At 48.3% G+C, this 18,824-nt stretch overlaps 1 protein-coding gene across 1 annotated transcript in view; it reads right to left on the bottom strand.

The window, feature by feature from the left end:
* LOC137306270 (sodium channel subunit beta-1-like) overlaps window positions 1-18,824 on the bottom strand; it is a 53,980-nt gene that overhangs the window by 16,052 nt on the left and 19,104 nt on the right. The window contains exons 2-3 of the mRNA XM_067975431.1: window positions 17,244-17,410; window positions 10,658-10,901 (exon numbers count right to left, since the gene is read on the bottom strand). Coding sequence (XP_067831532.1) covers window positions 10,658-10,901; window positions 17,244-17,410 — 411 coding nt within the window. The remainder of the gene's footprint in view (window positions 1-10,657; window positions 10,902-17,243; window positions 17,411-18,824) is intronic.

Below are 18,824 nucleotides of genomic sequence, written 5' to 3'. Positions count from 1 at the left end.
CATCCACAGCCATCCCATCATCGTTCACCCCATCCCTTCAATTTCTCCTGAACGTGTTCACAGTCTCATAATAAGGTCAAAGAGCATTTTATTAATTTTTCATAAATATAATAAGTTTATGTATTTTTTAAAGAACTCTTTGAAAGAGCTGTCCAATTTAGACCCACACCCCAGCTTTTTCCCCATAACCCTGCAAATTAGTCCTCTTCAAATACATGGCCAATTGTCTTTTGAAAGTTCCTATGGAATCTGCTCCCACCGCCCTTCCAGGTAATGCGTTTCAGATCTTAACCCTCCGTGTGAAAAAAATTCTCTTAATTTCTCCTCTAGATTTTTTGCCAATTATTTTAAATCTATGACCTTTGGTTATCGACCCACTTGCCAGTGGAAACTGTTTCTCCCCACTTGCTCTATCAAAACCCCTCATGATTTTGAATACCTCCATTAGGTCTCCCTTTAACCTTCCCTGCTCTAAGGAGAACAATCCCAGCTTCTCCAGTCTCTTCACATCACTGAAGTTCCTCATCCCTGGTATCATCCTGGTAAACCTCCTCTGTACCCTCTCCAAGGCCTTGACATCCTTCCTAAAGAGTGATGCCCAGAATTGGACACAATATTCCAGCTGAGGCCTAACCAGTGATTTGTAAAGGTTTAGCATAACTTCCTTGTTTTTGTATTCCATGCCCCTATTTACAAAGCCAAGTATCCCATATGCTTTCTTAACTGCCTTATCAACTTTCCCTGCCACCTTCAAAGATTTGTGAATATACACCCCCAGGTCCCTCTGCTCTTGCGCCCACCTCAAAATAGTACCATCAAAATAGTCATTTCACACTTATCCGCATTAAATTACATCTGCCCTGTGTCTGCCTATTTCACCAGTCTGTCTATGTCTTGAAGTCTGCTACTATCCCCCTCACTATTTACTACATTTCCAAGTTTTGTATCACCCCCAAACTTCGAAATTGTACTCCCTATACCTAGTCCATTTATATATAACAAGAAAAGCAATGGTCCTAACACTGACCCCTGGGGGACCCCATTGCATTCTTCTCTCCAGTCAGAAAAACATCCGTTCACCACTACTCTCTGCCTCCTATCCCTTAGCCAATTATGTCCCCAAGTTACCCCTGTCCCTTTAATCCCATGTGCTTCTATTTTCCGAATAAGTCCGTTATGTGGTTATTCATCAAATGCCTTTTGAAAGTCCATCTATACATCTACTGCACTACACTCATCAACCCCCTGTTACTTCATCAAAGAACTCAATCAGGTTATGATGTGGAGATGCCGGTGATGGACTGGGGTTGACAATTGTAAACAATTTTACAACACCAAGTTATAGTCCAGCAATTTTATTTTAAATTCACAAGCTTTCGGAGATTTTCTCCTTCCTCAGGCAAATGTTTCAAGGGCTCCTTGAAGCCTACGCATTTATACATATAGAACAATACATGGTGTTTACAGACTGCCCCTGCAACTGCCCGTTGCCAAGGCAATCACCATGTTCAGACAGAGAGGTGTCACCTGCAGAACCCCCGAATACACATTCAACAAAAAAACAAACAGGGAAAAAAAACAGAGAAAAAAACACAGAGAGAGGCAGAAACATCCGGAAGGCAGAGAGAGCCAGCAAATGACCCATTATATTAAAAACAGATAACATTTGTTCGCTGGTGGGGTAACGTGTAGCGTGACATGAACCCAAGATCCCGGTTGAGGCCGTCCTCATGGGTGCGGAACTTGGCTATCAATTTCTGCTCGACGATTTTGCGTTGTCGTGTGTCTCGAAGGCCGCCTTGGAGTACGCTTACCCGAAGGTCGGTGGATGAATGTCCATGACTGCTGAAGTGTTCCCCGACTGGGAGGGAACCCTCCTGTTTGGCGATTGTTGCGCGGTGTCCGTTCATCCGTTGTCGCAGCGTCTGCATGGTCTCGCCAATGTACCATGCTCTGGGGCATCCTTTCCTGCAACGTATGAGGTAGACAACGTTGGCCGAGTCACAGGAGTATGAACCATGCACCTGGTGGGTGGTGTCCTCTCGTGTGATGGTGGTATCTGTGTCGATGATCTGGCATGTCTTGCAGAGGTTACCGTGGCAGGGTTGTGTGGCGTCGTGGACGCTGTCCTCTTGAAAGCTAGGTAGTTTGCTGCGAACGATGGTCTGTTTGAGGTTGGGTGGCTGTTTAAAGGCGAGTAGTGGAGGTGTGGGGATGGCCATAGCGAGGTGTTTGTCCTCATTGATGACATGTTGAAGGCTGCGGAGAACATGGCGTAGTTTCTCCGCTCCGGGGAAGTACTGGACGACAAAGGGTACTCTGTTGGTTGCGTCCCGTGTTAGTCTCCTGAGGAGGTCTATGCGATTTTTTGCTGTGGCCCGTCGGAACTGTCGATCGATGAGTCGAGCGTCATATCCCGTTCTTACTAGGGCGTCTTTCAGCGTCTGTAGGTGTCCATCGCGTTCCTCCTCGTCTGAGCAGACCCTGTGTATTCGCAGGGCCTGTCCATAGGGGATGGCCTCTTTGACGTGGTTAGGGTGGAAGCTGGAAAAGTGGAGCATCGTGAGGTTGTCCGTGGGCTTGCGGTAGAGTGAGGTGCTGAGGTGCCCGTCTTTGATGGAGATTCGTGTGTCCAAGAAAGAAACTGATTCTGAGGAGTAGTCCATGGTGAGCTTGATGGTGGGATGGAACTTGTTGATGTTATCGTGCAGTCTCTTTAGTGATTCCTTGCCGTGGGTCCATAGAAAGAAAATGTCGTCGATGTATCTGGTGTATAGTGTTGGTTGGAGGTCTTGTGCAGTGAAGAAGTCCTGCTCGAACTTGTGCATGAAAATGTTGGCGTATTGGGGTGCGAATTTGGTCCCCATGGCTGTTCCGTGTGTTTGGGTAAAGAACTGGTTATCGAAGGTGAAGACATTGTGATCCAGGATGAAGCGGATGAGTTGTAGGATGGCTTCCGGAGATTGGCTGTTGTTGGTGTTGAGTATTGATGCTGTCGCAGCGATGCCGTCATCGTGGGGGATACTGGTGTATAGTGCCGAGACGTCCATCGTGGTGAGAAGTGTTCCTGGTTCAACCTTCGATCCAGACCTTCAAAGCATCCTACGCATTCTCATCCCACGTAATCCCCGCGTGGGAGACTTCTACTGCCTCCCAAAGATACACAAAGCCAACACACCCGGACGTCCCATCGTATCAGGCAACGGAACCCTGTGTGAGAACCTCTCTGGATACATCGAGGGCATCCTTAAACCCATCGTACAGGGAACCCCCAGCTTCTGTCGTGACACTACAGACTTCCTACAAAAACTCAGTACCCACGGACCAGTTGAACCAGGAACACTTCTCACCACGATGGACGTCTCGGCACTATACACCAGTATCCCCCACGATGACGGCATCGCTGCGACAGCATCAATACTCAACACCAACAACAGCCAATCTCCGGAAGCCATCCTACAACTCATCCGCTTCATCCTGGATCACAATGTCTTCACCTTCGATAACCAGTTCTTTACCCAAACACACGGAACAGCCATGGGGACCAAATTCGCACCCCAATACGCCAACATTTTCATGCACAAGTTCGAGCAGGACTTCTTCACTGCACAAGACCTCCAACCAACACTATACACCAGATACATCGACGACATTTTCTTTCTATGGACCCACGGCAAGGAATCACTAAAGAGACTGCACGATAACATCAACAAGTTCCATCCCACCATCAAGCTCACCATGGACTACTCCTCAGAATCAGTTTCTTTCTTGGACACACGAATCTCCATCAAAGACGGGCACCTCAGCACCTCACTCTACCGCAAGCCCACGGACAACCTCACGATGCTCCACTTTTCCAGCTTCCACCCTAACCACGTCAAAGAGGCCATCCCCTATGGACAGGCCCTGCGAATACACAGGGTCTGCTCAGACGAGGAGGAACGCGATGGACACCTACAGACGCTGAAAGACGCCCTAGTAAGAACGGGATATGACGCTTGACTCATCGATCGACAGTTCCGACGGGCCACAGCAAAAAATCGCATAGACCTCCTCAGGAGACTAACACGGGACGCAACCAACAGAGTACCCTTTGTCGTCCAGTACTTCCCCGGAGCGGAGAAACTACGCCATGTTCTCCGCAGCCTTCAACATGTCATCAATGAGGACAAACACCTCGCTATGGCCATCCCCACACCTCCACTACTCGCCTTTAAACAGCCACCCAACCTCAAACAGACCATCGTTCGCAGCAAACTACCTAGCTTTCAAGAGAACAGCGTCCACGACGCCACACAACCCTGCCACGGTAACCTCTGCAAGACATGCCAGATCATCGACACAGATACCACCATCACACGAGAGGACACCACCCACCAGGTGCATGGTTCATACTCCTGTGACTCGGCCAACGTTGTCTACCTCATACGTTGCAGGAAAGGATGCCCCAGAGCATGGTACATTGGCGAGACCATGCAGACGCTGCGACAACGGATGAACGGACACCGCGCAACAATCGCCAAACAGGAGGGTTCCCTCCCAGTCGGGGAACACTTCAGCAGTCATGGACATTCATCCACCGACCTTCGGGTAAGCGTACTCCAAGGCGGCCTTCGAGACACACGACAACGCAAAATCGTCGAGCAGAAATTGATAGCCAAGTTCCGCACCCATGAGGACGGCCTCAACCGGGATCTTGGGTTCATGTCACGCTACACGTTACCCCACCAGCGAACAAATGTTATCTGTTTTTAATATAATGGGTCATTTGCTGGCTCTCTCTGCCTTCCGGATGTTTCTGCCTCTCTCTGTGTTTTTTTTCTCTGTTTTTTTTCCCTGTTTGTTTTTTTGTTGAATGTGTATTCGGGGGTTCTGCAGGTGACACCTCTCTGTCTGAACACGGTGATTGCCTTGGCAACGGGCAGTTGCAGGGGCAGTCTGTAAACACCATGTATTGTTCTATATGTATAAATGCGTAGGCTTCAAGGAGCCCTTGAAACATTTGCCTGAGGAAGGAGAAAATCTCCGAAAGCTTGTGAATTTAAAATAAAATTGCTGGACTATAACTTGGTGTTGTAAAATTGTTTACAATTGTCAATCAGGTTAGTCAGATACAATTTGCCTTTAACAAATCCATGCTGGCTGTCCCTTACTAACCCATGTTTCTCCGAGTGAGAATAAATTTTGTCCTTGACAATGGTCTCTAGCAGTTTTCCCACCACTGACGTTAGACTGATTGGCCTGCAGTTATCAGGTTTATCCCTCTCCCGTTTTTTGAAGAGGGGTGTAACATTTGCAATCCTCCAGTTCTCTGGCACCGTTCCCATATCCAAGGAGGATTGAAAGATTGTGGTCAGAGTTTCTGCTTTCTCAAGCTTCGCTTCCCTCAGCAACCTAGGATGCATCCCACCTGGACCGGATGACTTGTTAACATTGAGCGATGCCAACCTAGTTAGCATCTCCTTTCTATCAATATCTCTACTCATCCCTCCCCCCTTCTCTACTGTGACATTAACTTATCCTCTTCTTTTGTGAAGACAGATGCAAAGTCCTCATTCAATACCTCAGTCATGCCCTCTGCCTTCACAAGAAGATTTGTTTATAAAATATTTTTGGGTTCCCTTTTATGTTAACCTTTCCTCTAATCTTTTCTGATACTCTCTCTTTGTCCTTCTTATATCCTTTTTCAATTTCCCCCTGCTCTTTCTGTATTCTGCCTGGTTTTCGACTGTATTCTGTACCTGATATTTGTCATAAACCTCCTTTTTCTGTTTTATTTTGACCTCTATTTCCTTTGTTATTCGGGGAGCTCTAGCTTGGGATGCCCCATCTTTCCTCCTTATGGGACTATGCTCGGTTTGTATCTGAACTATCTCTGCCTTGAAGGCCTGCCATTGCTCATTTACTGTTTTCTTGCCAATCTTTGTTTCCAGTCCACCTGTGCTCGATCCCTTCTCAAATCACTGAAATTGGCTCTCTTCCATTTGGGTATTTTCACCGTTGATTTTTCTTTGTCCCTTTCTGTAACTACTTTAAACCTAATTATATTATGATCGCTATTACGCAGATGTTCTCCCACTGAAGCACACTCCACTTGCCCTATTTCATTCCCTAGAACTAAATCCAGAGCTGCTTCCTTCCACATTGACTAGGGTTAGGGTTAGGGTTCAGTGTTGGTGGTTAGGGTTAGAGTTAGGTGTTGGTGATTAGGGTTAGGGTTCAGTGTTGGTGGTTAGGGTTAGAGTTAGGTGTTGGTGATTAGGGTTAGGGTTCAGTGTTGGTGGTTAGGGTTAGAGTTAGGTGTTGGTGATTAGGGTTAGGGCTGGGTGTTGGTGGTTAGGGTTAGAGTTAGGTGTTGGTGATTAGGGTTAGGGCTGGGTGTTGGTGGTTAGGGTTAGAGTTAGGTGTTGGTGATTAGGGTTAGGGCTGGGTGTTGGTGGTTAGGGTTAGAGTTAGGTGTTGGTGATTAGGGTTAGGGCTGGGTGTTGGTGGTTAGGGTTAGAGTTAGGTGTTGGTGATTAGGGTTAGGGCTGGGTGTTGGTGGTTAGGGTTAGAGTTAGGTGTTGGTGATTAGGGTTAGGGCTGGGTGTTGGTGGTTAGGGTTAGAGTTAGGTGTTGGTGATTAGGGTTAGGGCTGGGTGTTGGTGGTTAGGGTTAGAGTTAGGTGTTGGTGGTTAGGGTTAGAGTTAGGTGTTGGTGGTTAGGTAAAGATTAACTTGTTAATGGTTAGGCTAGGATTGGGATAAGCTTGTTAATGGTTAGGTTAGGATTAGGGTAAGCTTGTTAATGGTTAGGTTAGGGTTGGGCTGTGCACAGAATACCAAGAATGAATGAACCAAATTGAAATTGATGTTATATATTCCCCTGCGCTCCCTGATGTTTCTGGAGGTCCCATGACCCGGTCACCTCCTCTGATAGTGCCTGATGTTTTTGAGTGCCCTGTAGCCTTCTCTCCTTACCTTAGTGCTTAGTATTTCTTGGGATCCCACACCTAGTTCCTCTTCTCCAACATGCACAGTGTTTTTTGGTGTCCTATCCTTGCCCCTGACTGTCCCTGTTTCTATGGGTTTCCACCGTCCTGTCCCTTTCTTCCCCCATCAGTGGCTAGTGTTGTTGAAGTTCTGCAGTCCAGCGCACTCCCCCAGCAGTGTCTGGTATCTCTGGACGTCCCGTAGTCCTATGCCATCTCCTCCAAGATAGTTCCTGGTATTCCTGGTGATCCCATCTCTTCCCCCACACAGTGGCCAGTGAGGGTTTCAATCCTGTCCTTTCTCCTCCTCTGCCCCTATGGTTTAGGATTGGTGTTTTGTGTTGTTTCTTGTATTTATCAGGTTTAGCTACTCATAGAATCATAGAATGGTAACAGCACGGAAGGAGGCTACTCGGCCCGTCGAGCATGTGCCGTCTCTCTGCAAGAGCAATCCAGCTAGTCCCACTCCCCGCCCTTTCCCTGTAGCCCCTGCAAATTTTTTCCTTTCAAGTATTTATCCAGTTCCCTTTTGAAGGCCATGATTGAATCTGCCTCCACCACCCCCTCAGGCAGTGCATTCCAGATCCTAAACACTCGCTTATGTCGCCTTTGGTTCTTTTGCCAATCACCTTAAATCTGGTTATTGACCCTTCCACCAATGGGAACAGTTTCTCTCTACCTACTCTGTCTAGACCTTTCATGATTTTGAACACTTCTTTCAAATCTCCTTTCAACTTTCTCTGCTCTAAGGAGAACAACCCCAGCTTCTCCAGTCTATCCATGAAGTCCCTCATCCCTGGAATCTTCTGCACCCTCTCCAAGGCCTTCACATCTTTCCTAAAGTGCAGTGCCCAGAACTGGACACAATACTCCAGTTGTGGCCGAACCAGTGTTTTATAAAGGTTCATCATGACTTCCTTGCTTTTGTACTCTATGGGCTCGATTTTAGCACCCGCGATTGGGTGCGTTCATGGCGGGGGGGCTGCGAAAATCGGGGATTCCCGGGGTGGGTCCGGAGCCCGGCTCCAACCCGCCCCATTTCCGGGTTCCCCACTGACGCGCTCACATGCGGGCGCAGCCCCCGCATGTGGGACTCCCGCCGGCAATTAAAGCCGGTTGGATGCCACTTAAAGTAATTGAACAGGTACTTCAGGTTGTTTACAGACCTGATTGACCTGTTATTTTAGCAGGGCTGGGATTTTGCAACTGACTAAGACTGTTTCCCGTACTGGGGGAAACACTCCCAGTTCAAATGGACCTGTTGCAGCCATCAGCCTGTGGCAGCTGCAAAGGTCCATTTGACAGGTGGTGGGGGGAGACCCTCACTCATTGCAGGAGGCCACTCTGTTTGGCCTCCACCACCCTCCTCCTAACAACAAAATTCACCGACTTGCACATTTACCCCGGTGTCCAGACACATTTACCTACCTTGCGGACCCCCTCAGATGTACATCTTCCAGATGGGGGCCGCTGTAGCTGCAGTCATGACCTCCTCGGAGGGCGAACAGCATCACCAGCCTCGCCGGCCACCTCCGACACGTGGAGCTCCACAACAGAGTGCTGTGACACATCCACCTGCACAGCAGGAGGGAGGGCAGCCGCAGAGAGAGATGCGTCGCAGAGGGCACTACCCTCGCCACAGGATCCACAGACCGAGGCTCAGCTTCCTGGACCTCTCTGAGCAGCAGTGCACACGGAGGCTCAGAGTCAATCGACATGTAGTCGTGGACATCTGCAGCCTCCTTCATGCCGAGCTGCTCCCGGCTGGCCCGAGCACCATCTTCTTACCTGTCGATGTCAAAGTCACCACTGCCCTCAACAACTTCTCCTCCGCATCCTTCCAGGGTGCCGCTGGGGACATCGCCGACGTCTCTCAGTAGTCTGCACAAAAGAGCCCTGCAAATACACCTACACCCACTCTGCAGTGACACAATGGGTGGCATCAGTTGTGGGTCTTCATTGTGATCCTCAGGAAAGGGCATTATTGCACAAACCAGACAAGATTCGCAAAGCCGTGGCAGTAGTGGTGCCAATATAATATGTAATGTGAGTTGATCAGAAATTAAATAGAAGTAAAAACCATGACAAACCCTCAAACCCTTGTGCATCCCCTTCATGCTCACGACACGTTTGCCTTATGCTGCCTACTGCACATATGTGATACATGCCCTGTGGCTGCAGCACAGGTAGTGGCAGGTTGAGTGAGGCTGACCGTGAAAGAGATGCATGAGAGGGTGCGTATAAGATAGAGCCATTAGATTGTATGAGGATTGGGTTGAGTGGTAGTGGTGGGATGAGTACTGGCGAGGTGAGTAAGTGCAGGTAAGATGAGGATGAGCTTTGAGTGGGTATGAGGGGTGATGTGATAGAGTAGTGTTGGCAGTGCAGAAGGAGATGTGGGGTGGGGGCAGTGATGTGGCAGACGGAGTGTCGGGGAATGAGTAATTGTACTCACTTTGGCTGACCTACTTAGGTCATTGCAGCACCTCCTGCACTGTATAGAGGTGGGCGATATGTTGGTGGTGCAGGTGACCTCCTCTGCCACCTCGAGCCAGGCTTTCTTGGTGGCAGAGGCAGGCCGCTTCCTCCCGCCTGCCGGGGGGGAAGATCTCTGTCCTCCCCCTCCTCCTCACCCCATCCAATAACAGCTGGAGTGAGGCATCATTAAACCTGGGAGCAGCCTTCCCCCTGGGCTGCTCCATGCTGTAATTTTTCCTATTTCTTGCAGCATCAGTCAGTGGAGGACTGCCCCTTTAAATAGGGCTCCTCAAGCCGACAGACCTTATTGTGCATGCTCAGTCCACCCGCCGCACAGCTCAGCACCGGGGAACCCGGAAGACCAGGTAAGTGGATCCAATCAGCCTGCGATTGCGTGCGGAGCAGACTGATTTCACCGGGCGCATTACCCTCGCTCCCAATCTACCCCCTGCCACGAACCCTGCCGTCATGGTAATATCGGGCCCTATGCCTCTATTTATAAAGCCCAGGATCCTGTATGCTTCTTTAACTGCTTTCTCAACCTGCCCTGCCACCTTCAGCGATTTGTCCACATATACCCCCAGATCTCTCTGTTCCTGCACATCTTATAGAATTGTACCATTTAGCTTATATTGCCTCTCCTGGTTCTTCCTACCAAAATGTATCACTTCGCACTTTTCTGCATTAAATTTCATCTGCCACGTGTCCGCCCATTCCACCAGGCTGTCTATCACTCTCTTGAAGTCTATCACTATCCTCCTCACTGTTCACTACACTTCCAAGCTTAGTGTCATCTGCAAATTTTGAAATTGTGCCCTGTACCCGCAAGTCCAGGTCATTAATATATATCAAGAAAAGCAGTGGTCCTAGTACTGACCCCTGGGGAACACCACTATACACCTCCCTCCAGTCCGAAAAACAACCGTTCACCACTACTCTCTGTTTCCTGTCTCTTAGCCGATTTCATGTCCATGCTACCGCTGCCCCTTTTATTCCATGGGCTTCAACTTTGTTGACAAGCCTATTATGTGGCACTTTATCAAACGCCTTTTGGAAATGCAACTGCATTGCCCTCATCGACCCTCTCTGTTACCTCATCAAAAAACTATTGGAGTCATGCTGTTAGAATCTCTACCTTCTTCACCCATCTCCCAGTAAAATCTATTCCGTTCGGCCGCATGTCCACCTTGACATAGCTGAGCATTATACCTTCGGCTACTACATGCAGTTCTATGGTCTTGTTTGCTTGTGTGAAGAAGCTGATCGCTCCATTGCTGAATGAAAAGGTTCTGTTGAAGTAACATTGGTAGGTTCCGGCATCATCAAAGGTGATATTGCTGACAGTTATTGTCGCTTCTTGAATATCTTCAGTGGCTTTGCTGCCTGACCACTCAATCCGATTTTCAAAAGAACCGTATGCCATTTCCAGATATGGGTAACCATACTCGTATATCTGAAAAGAGCAAGGGCAAAGATTATTACAGCATAGCCGAGTGTGTCTCGGTTAGAAAAATTGTGTGAATTCTGGAGGAATATACTTTTTATCACATCTCTCCAGAAAGGTTAACACTGTTTCGTCTGCAATGAATTGCTTTGGAGAGCGGTGATTAGTGTTATGTAGGCAAATGCAGCAACCACCCTGCGCAAAGCAAGATCCCAGAAATAGCAATAAAATTAAAGACCCCCTAATCACTGTATGATTTTGTTGGTTGAAGGAGGCATGTGAGCCTGTTCTCCCTGCTCTCTTTCAAATAGTGCCATTAAATCTTCAATGTTCACCCGAACAATTGGAATGGTAGATTGGGAGACAACTCATTTACCAATACAGCACCCCCTCAGTACTGCACTGCAGTGTCAATCAGTGCACAAGATGTGCGTGAACCTATCATCTACTGCCGCAGAGTTGAGAATGCTATCAACTGAGCCAAGCTGACATTGGGAGCCATAATGAATTGTGTGGCGCATTTTGAGATGCTTAGACACAATAAAACATTGTACAATTGGAAGTGTTAGTAGATACATGGAGAACTGTGGGCAGGAATGGGTTAATGGCTACACAACTGCTCATGAAAACACTAACTCGCCCAACCATTAGCAAATGGTGATGTGAACCCGTTAAAAGATCATTTTTTCAGCCACCAGAATTCCTATTTACTTTCTCCTTGTTACAAATGCCATTAAAATTCCTCATTTGAGGAATACCATCACCTTCATATTACCCTGTGTTCGATAAACATTATGGCAGCTCTTGCGTAGCCACTGGGCTCACACAGCTTAGCCTAGAATTTCTGCTTGGGCAATAAGCCAATCAAAAAAAACGGAGTAGCAAGATTGCTCCCAAACTGACCCCTCCAGACCTCTCAGATCATAGAATCATAGAATCGTTACAGCACAGAAGGAGGTCATTAGGCCCATCGAGCCTGTGCCGGCTCTTTGTAAGAGCAATCCAGTTAGTCCCATTTCCCCGCTCTTTCCCCGTAGCCCTGCAAATTTTTTCCCTTCAAATATTTATCCAATTCCTTTTTGAAAGCCACGATTGAATCTGCTTCCACCGCCCTTTCAGGCAACGCATTCCAGATCATCACAACTCGCTGCGTAAAAAAGTTTTTCCTTATGTCGCCTTTGGTTTGTATGCCAATCTGTGTCCTCTAGTTCTTGCCCCTTCTGCCAATGGGAACAGTTTCTCTTTATTTACTTTATCTAAACCTGTTGTGATTTTGAACACGTCTATCAAATCTCCTCGCAACCTTCTCTGCTCTAAGGAGAACAATCCCAGCTTCTCCAGTCAATCCATTTAACCAAAGTCCCTCAACCCTGGAACCATTCTAGTAAATCTTTTCTTCACCCTCCCCAAGGTCTTCACAACCTGCCCAAAATGCAATGCCCAGAATTGGACACAATACTCCAGTTGTGGCTGAAGCAGTGTTTTATAAAGGTTCAACATAACTTCCTTGCTTTTGTACTCTATGGGGTCAATTTTCGGTTGGCTGAGCGGGTGCGTTTATGGCGGGGGGGCTCTTAAAATTGGGGATTCCCGGAGCGGGTCCAGGGCCGGCTCCAACCCACCCACTTCCGGATTCCCCAATGACGTGATTCGGTGCACGTGCAGCCCCCACATGCGGGACTCCCACCGGCAATTAAAGCCGGCGGGATCCCACTTAAGATCATTATCCGGGTACTTGAGGTCGTTTACAGGCCTCATTAGTTGGAGATTTTAGGAGGATTAGGATTTTGGACTACCATTGGAGGACGGGCAACATCACCAGCCTCACCAGGCATGCCGTCCACCTCTGCCACGTGGAGCTACACAACACAGTGCTCGCAACAGGCACCTGCACAAAGTAGTCGTGCAACTATACATACACCCACTGTAGGGTGACCCAATGGGTGGCATCAAGGGTGTTCATGGAGAACCTCTTGAAAGGGCATTATTGTACAAGCCAGTCAAGAATGGCCAAGGCGTGCCTCGTGGTGACAATATAATATGTAATGTGAGTTGATCAGAAATCAAATATATGTAAAAAATCATGACAAACCCTCAAACACCCTTGTGCATCCCCTTCATGTTCACGGCACGTTTGCCTTACACTTCCTACTACAATATGTGATGCATGCCCTGGGCTGCAGCACAGGTAGTGGCAGGTTGGGTGAGGCTGACCGTGAAAGAGATGCACCAGAGGGTGAGTATGAGATAGAGCCATGAGATTGTATGAGGATTGGGTTGAGTGGTAGTGGTGGGATGAGTACTGGCGAGTTGAGTAAGTGCAGGTAAGATGAGGATGAGCTTTGAGTGGGTATGAGGGGTGATGTGATAGAGTAGCGTTGGCAGTGCAGAAGGAGATGTGGGGTGGGGGCGGTGATGTGGCAGACGGAGTGTAGGGGAATGAGTAAGTGTACTCACTTCGGCTGACCTACTTAGGTCATTGAAGCGCCTCCTGCACTGTATGTTGGTGCTGCTGGTGACCTCCTCTGCCACCTCGAGCCAGGCCTTCGTGGTGGCAGAGGCAGGCCGCTTCCTCCCGCCCGCCGGGGGGAAGATCTCTGTCCTCCCCCTCCTCCTCACCCCATCCAATAACAGCTGGAGTGAGGCATCATTAAACCTGGGAGCAGCCTTCCCCCTGGGCTGCTCCATGCTGTAATTTTGGCTCCTTTCTGCAGCATCAGTCAGTGGAGGACTGCCCCTTTAAATGGGGCTCCTCCAGCTGACAGCCTATGATGCGGGTGCGCAGTCCGCCCGCTGCGCAGCTTTCCAACGCGAAACCTGGAAGCCGAGGTAAGTGGCTTCAATTTACTTACGATCGCGTGGGGGACCCACCGATTTTACTGGGCAGGTTACCCACGCGCCCAGTCGACCCCCCGCTGGCAACCCGCCTCCCTCCTAATATCGGGCCCTATGCCTCCATTTATAAAGCCAAGGATCCCGTATGCTTTTTTAACCGCTTTCTCAACCCGTCCTGCCACCTTCAAAGATTTATTCACATATACCCCCAGATCTCTCTGTTCCTGCACCCCCTTTAGAATTGTACCACTTTGTTTATATTGCCTTGCTCGTTCTTCCTGCCAAAATGTATCACTTCACACTTCTCTGCATTAAATTTCATGTGCCGCGTACCCTCATCATAGCATCATAGAAAATAGGAGCAAGAGTAGGCCATTCGGCCCTTCGGGCCTGCTCTGCCATTCAAATGATCATGGCTGATCATCTAACACTGTTCCTGCTTTTTCCCCATATCCCTTGATCCCTTTAGCATTAAGAAATATATCTATCTCCTTCTTGAATACATCTAATGACTTGGCCTCCACTGCCTTCTGTGGTAGAGAATTCCACAGGTTCACCACCCTCTGAGTGAAGAAATTTCTCCTCATCTCAGTCCTAAATGTCCTACCCCGTATCCTGAGACTGTGACCCCTGGTTCTGGACTTCCCAGCCATCGGGAACATCCTCCCTGCATCTAGTCTGTCTAGTCCTGTTAGAATTTTATATGTTTCGATGAGATCACCTCTCATTCTTCTAAACTCTAGTGAATACAGGCCTAATCGACCCAATCTCTCCTCATACGTCAGTCCTGCCATCCCAGGAATCAGTCTGGTAAACCTTCGTTGCACTCCCTCCATGGCAAGGACATCCTTCCTCAGATAAGGAGACCAAAACTGCACACAATACTCCAGATATGGTCTCAACAAGGCCCTGTATAACTGCAGTAAGACATCCCTGCTCCTGGGATGTCTTACTGCAGAATTTATCTCGCAATGAACGCCACATACCATTCGCTTGCTGCACCTGAGTGCTCGCTTTCAGCGACTGGTGTACAAGGACACCCAGGTCTCGTTGCACCTCCCCTTTTTCCAATCTATCACCATTCAGATAATAATCTGTCTTTCTGTTTTTACAACCAAAGTGGATAACCTCACATTTATCCACATTATACTGCATCTGCCATGTTCTTACCCACTCACCCAACTTGTCTAAATCACATTGGAGCCTCTTTGCATCCTCCTCACAGCTCACATTCCACCCCAGCTTTGTGTCATCTGCAAACTTGGAAATGTTACATTTAGTTCCCTCATTGAAATCATTGATAATATTGTGAATAGCTGGGGCCCAAGCACTGATCCCTGCGGTACCCCACTAGTCACTGCCTGCCACCCGGAAAAAGACCCGTTTATTCCTACTCTCTGTTTCCTGTCTGTTGACTAATTCTCAATCCATGCCATTATATTCCCCCCGATCCCATGTGCTTTAATTTTGCACACTAACCTCTTGTGTGGGACCTTATCAAAAGCCTTCTGAAAATCCAAGTACACCACATCCACTGGTTCTCCCCTATCTATTCTACTAGTTACATCCTCAAAAAACTCCAGTAGATTTGTTAAGCATGATTTCCCTTTCATAAACCCATGTTGACTTTGTTTAATCCCATTAATGCCCTCCAAGTGTTCTGTTATCACATCTTTTATAATAGACTCTAGCATTTTCCCCACTACTGATGTTAGGCTAACTGGTCTGTAATTCCCTGTTTTTTCTCTCCCTCCTGACGGCTAGCAATCAACAACGAGGGACCAGAGATACAAAATTAAATGTAAGAGATTTAGAAAAGAGGGCAGGAGAAACTTCTTCACACAGAGAGTTGTGAGGCTATGGGTTAGCATTGAGGCAGAAACGATATTAACATTCAAGATTAGATTGGAGAGGGGGAATGAAGGAAAAGGGGTTGAAAGGATTTGGGAACAAGGCCGGTAAATGCGATTAGAATTATTTGCTCGCATGGAGGGTAAGCGCCAACACGGACTGGTTGGGCCGTTTGGCCTATTTCTGTATTGTAACTTCTATGTCAAAGATGTGTAAAAGCTCATGGACTACTTTGTCACTAAGATTGAGACCATCTGTTCAGTTGCCTTTGCCGATTCGCCCCCTTACTTTGGCAACCAGGCCAAACTTCCCCCAGGCTACCCCCTGTCCTAACCCTAATCCTGTGTCTTTCTCTAGTTTTCTCTCCTCTCTGCTCTCATGCCCTCTCTGAACTTATCTTGTCCATCTGACCCACCTCCTGCTTCCGTCACCCTATTCCTACTAAACTGCTGACCACCCAACTTCCCTTCCTGGTCCCCATGCTGGCTGATATTGTAAACGGTTCCCTCTCCTCAAGTACTGTCCCCCTCCCCTTCAAATCTGTCGTCATCACCCCACTCAAAAAAACCACTCTCAACCCCTCTGTCCTTGAAAACTATCTCCCCAAGTCCAACCTCCATCTCCTCTCCAAAGTCCTTGAACATGTTGTCGCCTCTCAAATCCGTGCCCATCTTTCCCACAACTCCATGTTTCCACCCCTGCCACAGTACTGAAACATCCCTTATCAAAGTCACAAATTACATCCTATGTGACTGTGACCGTGGTAAACACTCCCTCCTCATCCTTCTTGACCTGTCTGCAGCCTTTGACACGGTTGACCACAACAGCCTCCTTCAATGACTCTCCTCCATTGTCTAGCTCAATAGCCCGTTCCTTGCTTGGTTCCACATTGGTCTATCCGATCATAGCCACAGAATCACCTGCAATGGCTCTCTTCCTGTTCCTGCAACCTGGCCTCTGGACTTCCCCAAGGACCTATCCGTGGCCTCGTCCTCTTCCTCATCTACATGCTGCCCCTCGGTGACATGATCTGCAGACATGGGGTCAGTTTCCACATGTACGTTGACGACACCCAGCTCTACCTTTACACTACCTCCACTGCCTCTGTGTTGTCAAACTGCTTGTTAATGGTTGGGACCCAATTTCCTCCAGTTAAGCATTAGGAACGTTGAAGCCATCGTCCTTAGCCCCCACTGCAAACTCCATGTCCTTGACACTGATCCCAACGCCCAAATAATTCTGGTGCAATGTTAGACCAAAGTGGCAGGCATCACACCCCATCTTACCCCATTTACTGCCAGAAAACAGTAATTCAGAGTAAATTTCTGCCCCAGAATTCCTTCTGGATGGTGGAAAAAGACCACAATGACCATGTAGGCTAAATGAGAATAACTCTCTTTGCCCTTTGCTCGTGGCTCCCTGTGACTCTAACCTTGGAGTCATGTCCAGGATGATTATTTTTCCCTCCTTATGGTAGGAATATAGAGAGAAAGTGACATAAACTATCTCTTCATCAGACTCCCAATAGTCAAGGGTAAGGGCAGGTTACAGATGGCGCCTATGCGGCCCCTGGGGAAAGATAGAGAGTTGAACAGATTATGAGGTGCACATTACTAAACAAAGAATATCCCCTGCACACAGGAGAGTAGACGAGCCTAATCTTACCTTGTAAAAGGTCTCGTTCTTCTTTGGTTTGAAGAACCATTCAGCTACTGCCTTGGCCTTTGTCTCACCGCGTCTCTTACATGAGATGCAGCGCAGTTTCATCACATGATCTTTGACGGCTTCAGTATCTGACTCAACCTCGACACATCCAGGGTTAGAGCAATCAGCTAAATCAAATAAAACACAGCAATGTGAAAGAGTGATTGTTGGGGCTCAAAGGGGCTTCAAACACTGGGCTCAAAGGGGCTTCAAACACTGGGCTCAAAGGGGCTTCAAACACTGGGCTCAAAGGGGCTTCAAACACTGGGCTCAAAGGGGCTTCAAACACTGGGCACAAAGGGGCTTCAAGCACTGGGCTCAAAGGGGCTTCAAACACTGGGCACAAAGGGGCTTCAAACACTGGGCTCAAAGGGGCTTCAAACACTGGGCTCAAAGGGGCTTCAAACACTGGGCACAAAGGGGCTTCAAGCACTGGGCTCAAAGGGGCTTCAAACACTGGGCACAAAGGGGCTTCAAACACTGGGCTCAAAGGGGCTTCAAACACTGGGCTCAAAGGGGCTTCAAACACTGGGCACAAAGGGGCTTCAAACACTGGGCTCAAAGGGGCTTCAAACACTGGGCTCAAAGGGGCTTCAAACACTGGGCACAAAGGGGCTTCAAGCACTGGGCTCAAAGGGGCTTCAAACACTGGGCACAAAGGGGCTTCAAACACTGGGCTCAAAGGGGCTTCAAACACTGGGCACAAAGGGGCTTCAAACACTGGGCACAAAGGGGCTTCAAACACTGGGCACAAAGGGGCTTCAAACGCTGGGCTCAAAGGGGCTTCAAACACTGGGCACAAAGGGGCTTCAAACACTGGGCACAAAGGGGCTTCAAACGCTGGGCTCAAAGGGGCTTCAAACACTGGGCACAGGTCGGCTGCAAACCTACAGCATGAGGGACTGCAAACCTGGGGCTCAGAGATATCAGATCTTGTGCTCCATGGGGCCTTAAATCCTGGGCACTGAGCAACCTCAAATCCCGAGCAGAAGGGTCTCAAACCTCAAAGGATTTTCAAACGTTGGGCACAGAACAGATTCAAATTCTGGATAGAGGGGCCACTGGGCTGGGCACCAGGCAACCTCCAACCATGGGCACCAAGGAGGCAAATCAAACCATGGGCATCAGGCAACCTCCAACCCTGGTAAGCTTAATCCTACCATTAAGTAAATAACATGACTCAAGAGTTTAACACTTATTACACCAGTGAAGTGAGATGTTACTATCTGGACACTGTATATTCTGGTAAACAGAGTTTCAGCCTGTGATGAATTCCTCGAATATTTTGTGTACCCTGGTGTACATTAAAACAGCAACAAAACCCATTTACAGCAAATGTTTCCCATTGAATGAGATGACTAGGTCGGACCGTTTGCGACCAGTTACGTTTATTAGTAACCACTGCCACAGAGCAACGGGATTCTCACAAAGAGTAAAGTTTGCCCATTGCCAGGACCTTGTCGACTAACACGCTAATTAGAGGTGTTCTGATACGTACAGAACGCTCACCAGACCCCACCAGCAGTACATGATCATGGAGAA

This window comes from Heptranchias perlo, chromosome 42 (assembly GCF_035084215.1).
Source record: "Heptranchias perlo isolate sHepPer1 chromosome 42, sHepPer1.hap1, whole genome shotgun sequence".
Classification (NCBI taxonomy): domain Eukaryota; kingdom Metazoa; phylum Chordata; class Chondrichthyes; order Hexanchiformes; family Hexanchidae; genus Heptranchias; species Heptranchias perlo.
The sequence above is the reverse complement of the archived record's forward strand: the minus strand, read 5'-3'. Positions and strand labels throughout refer to the sequence as shown.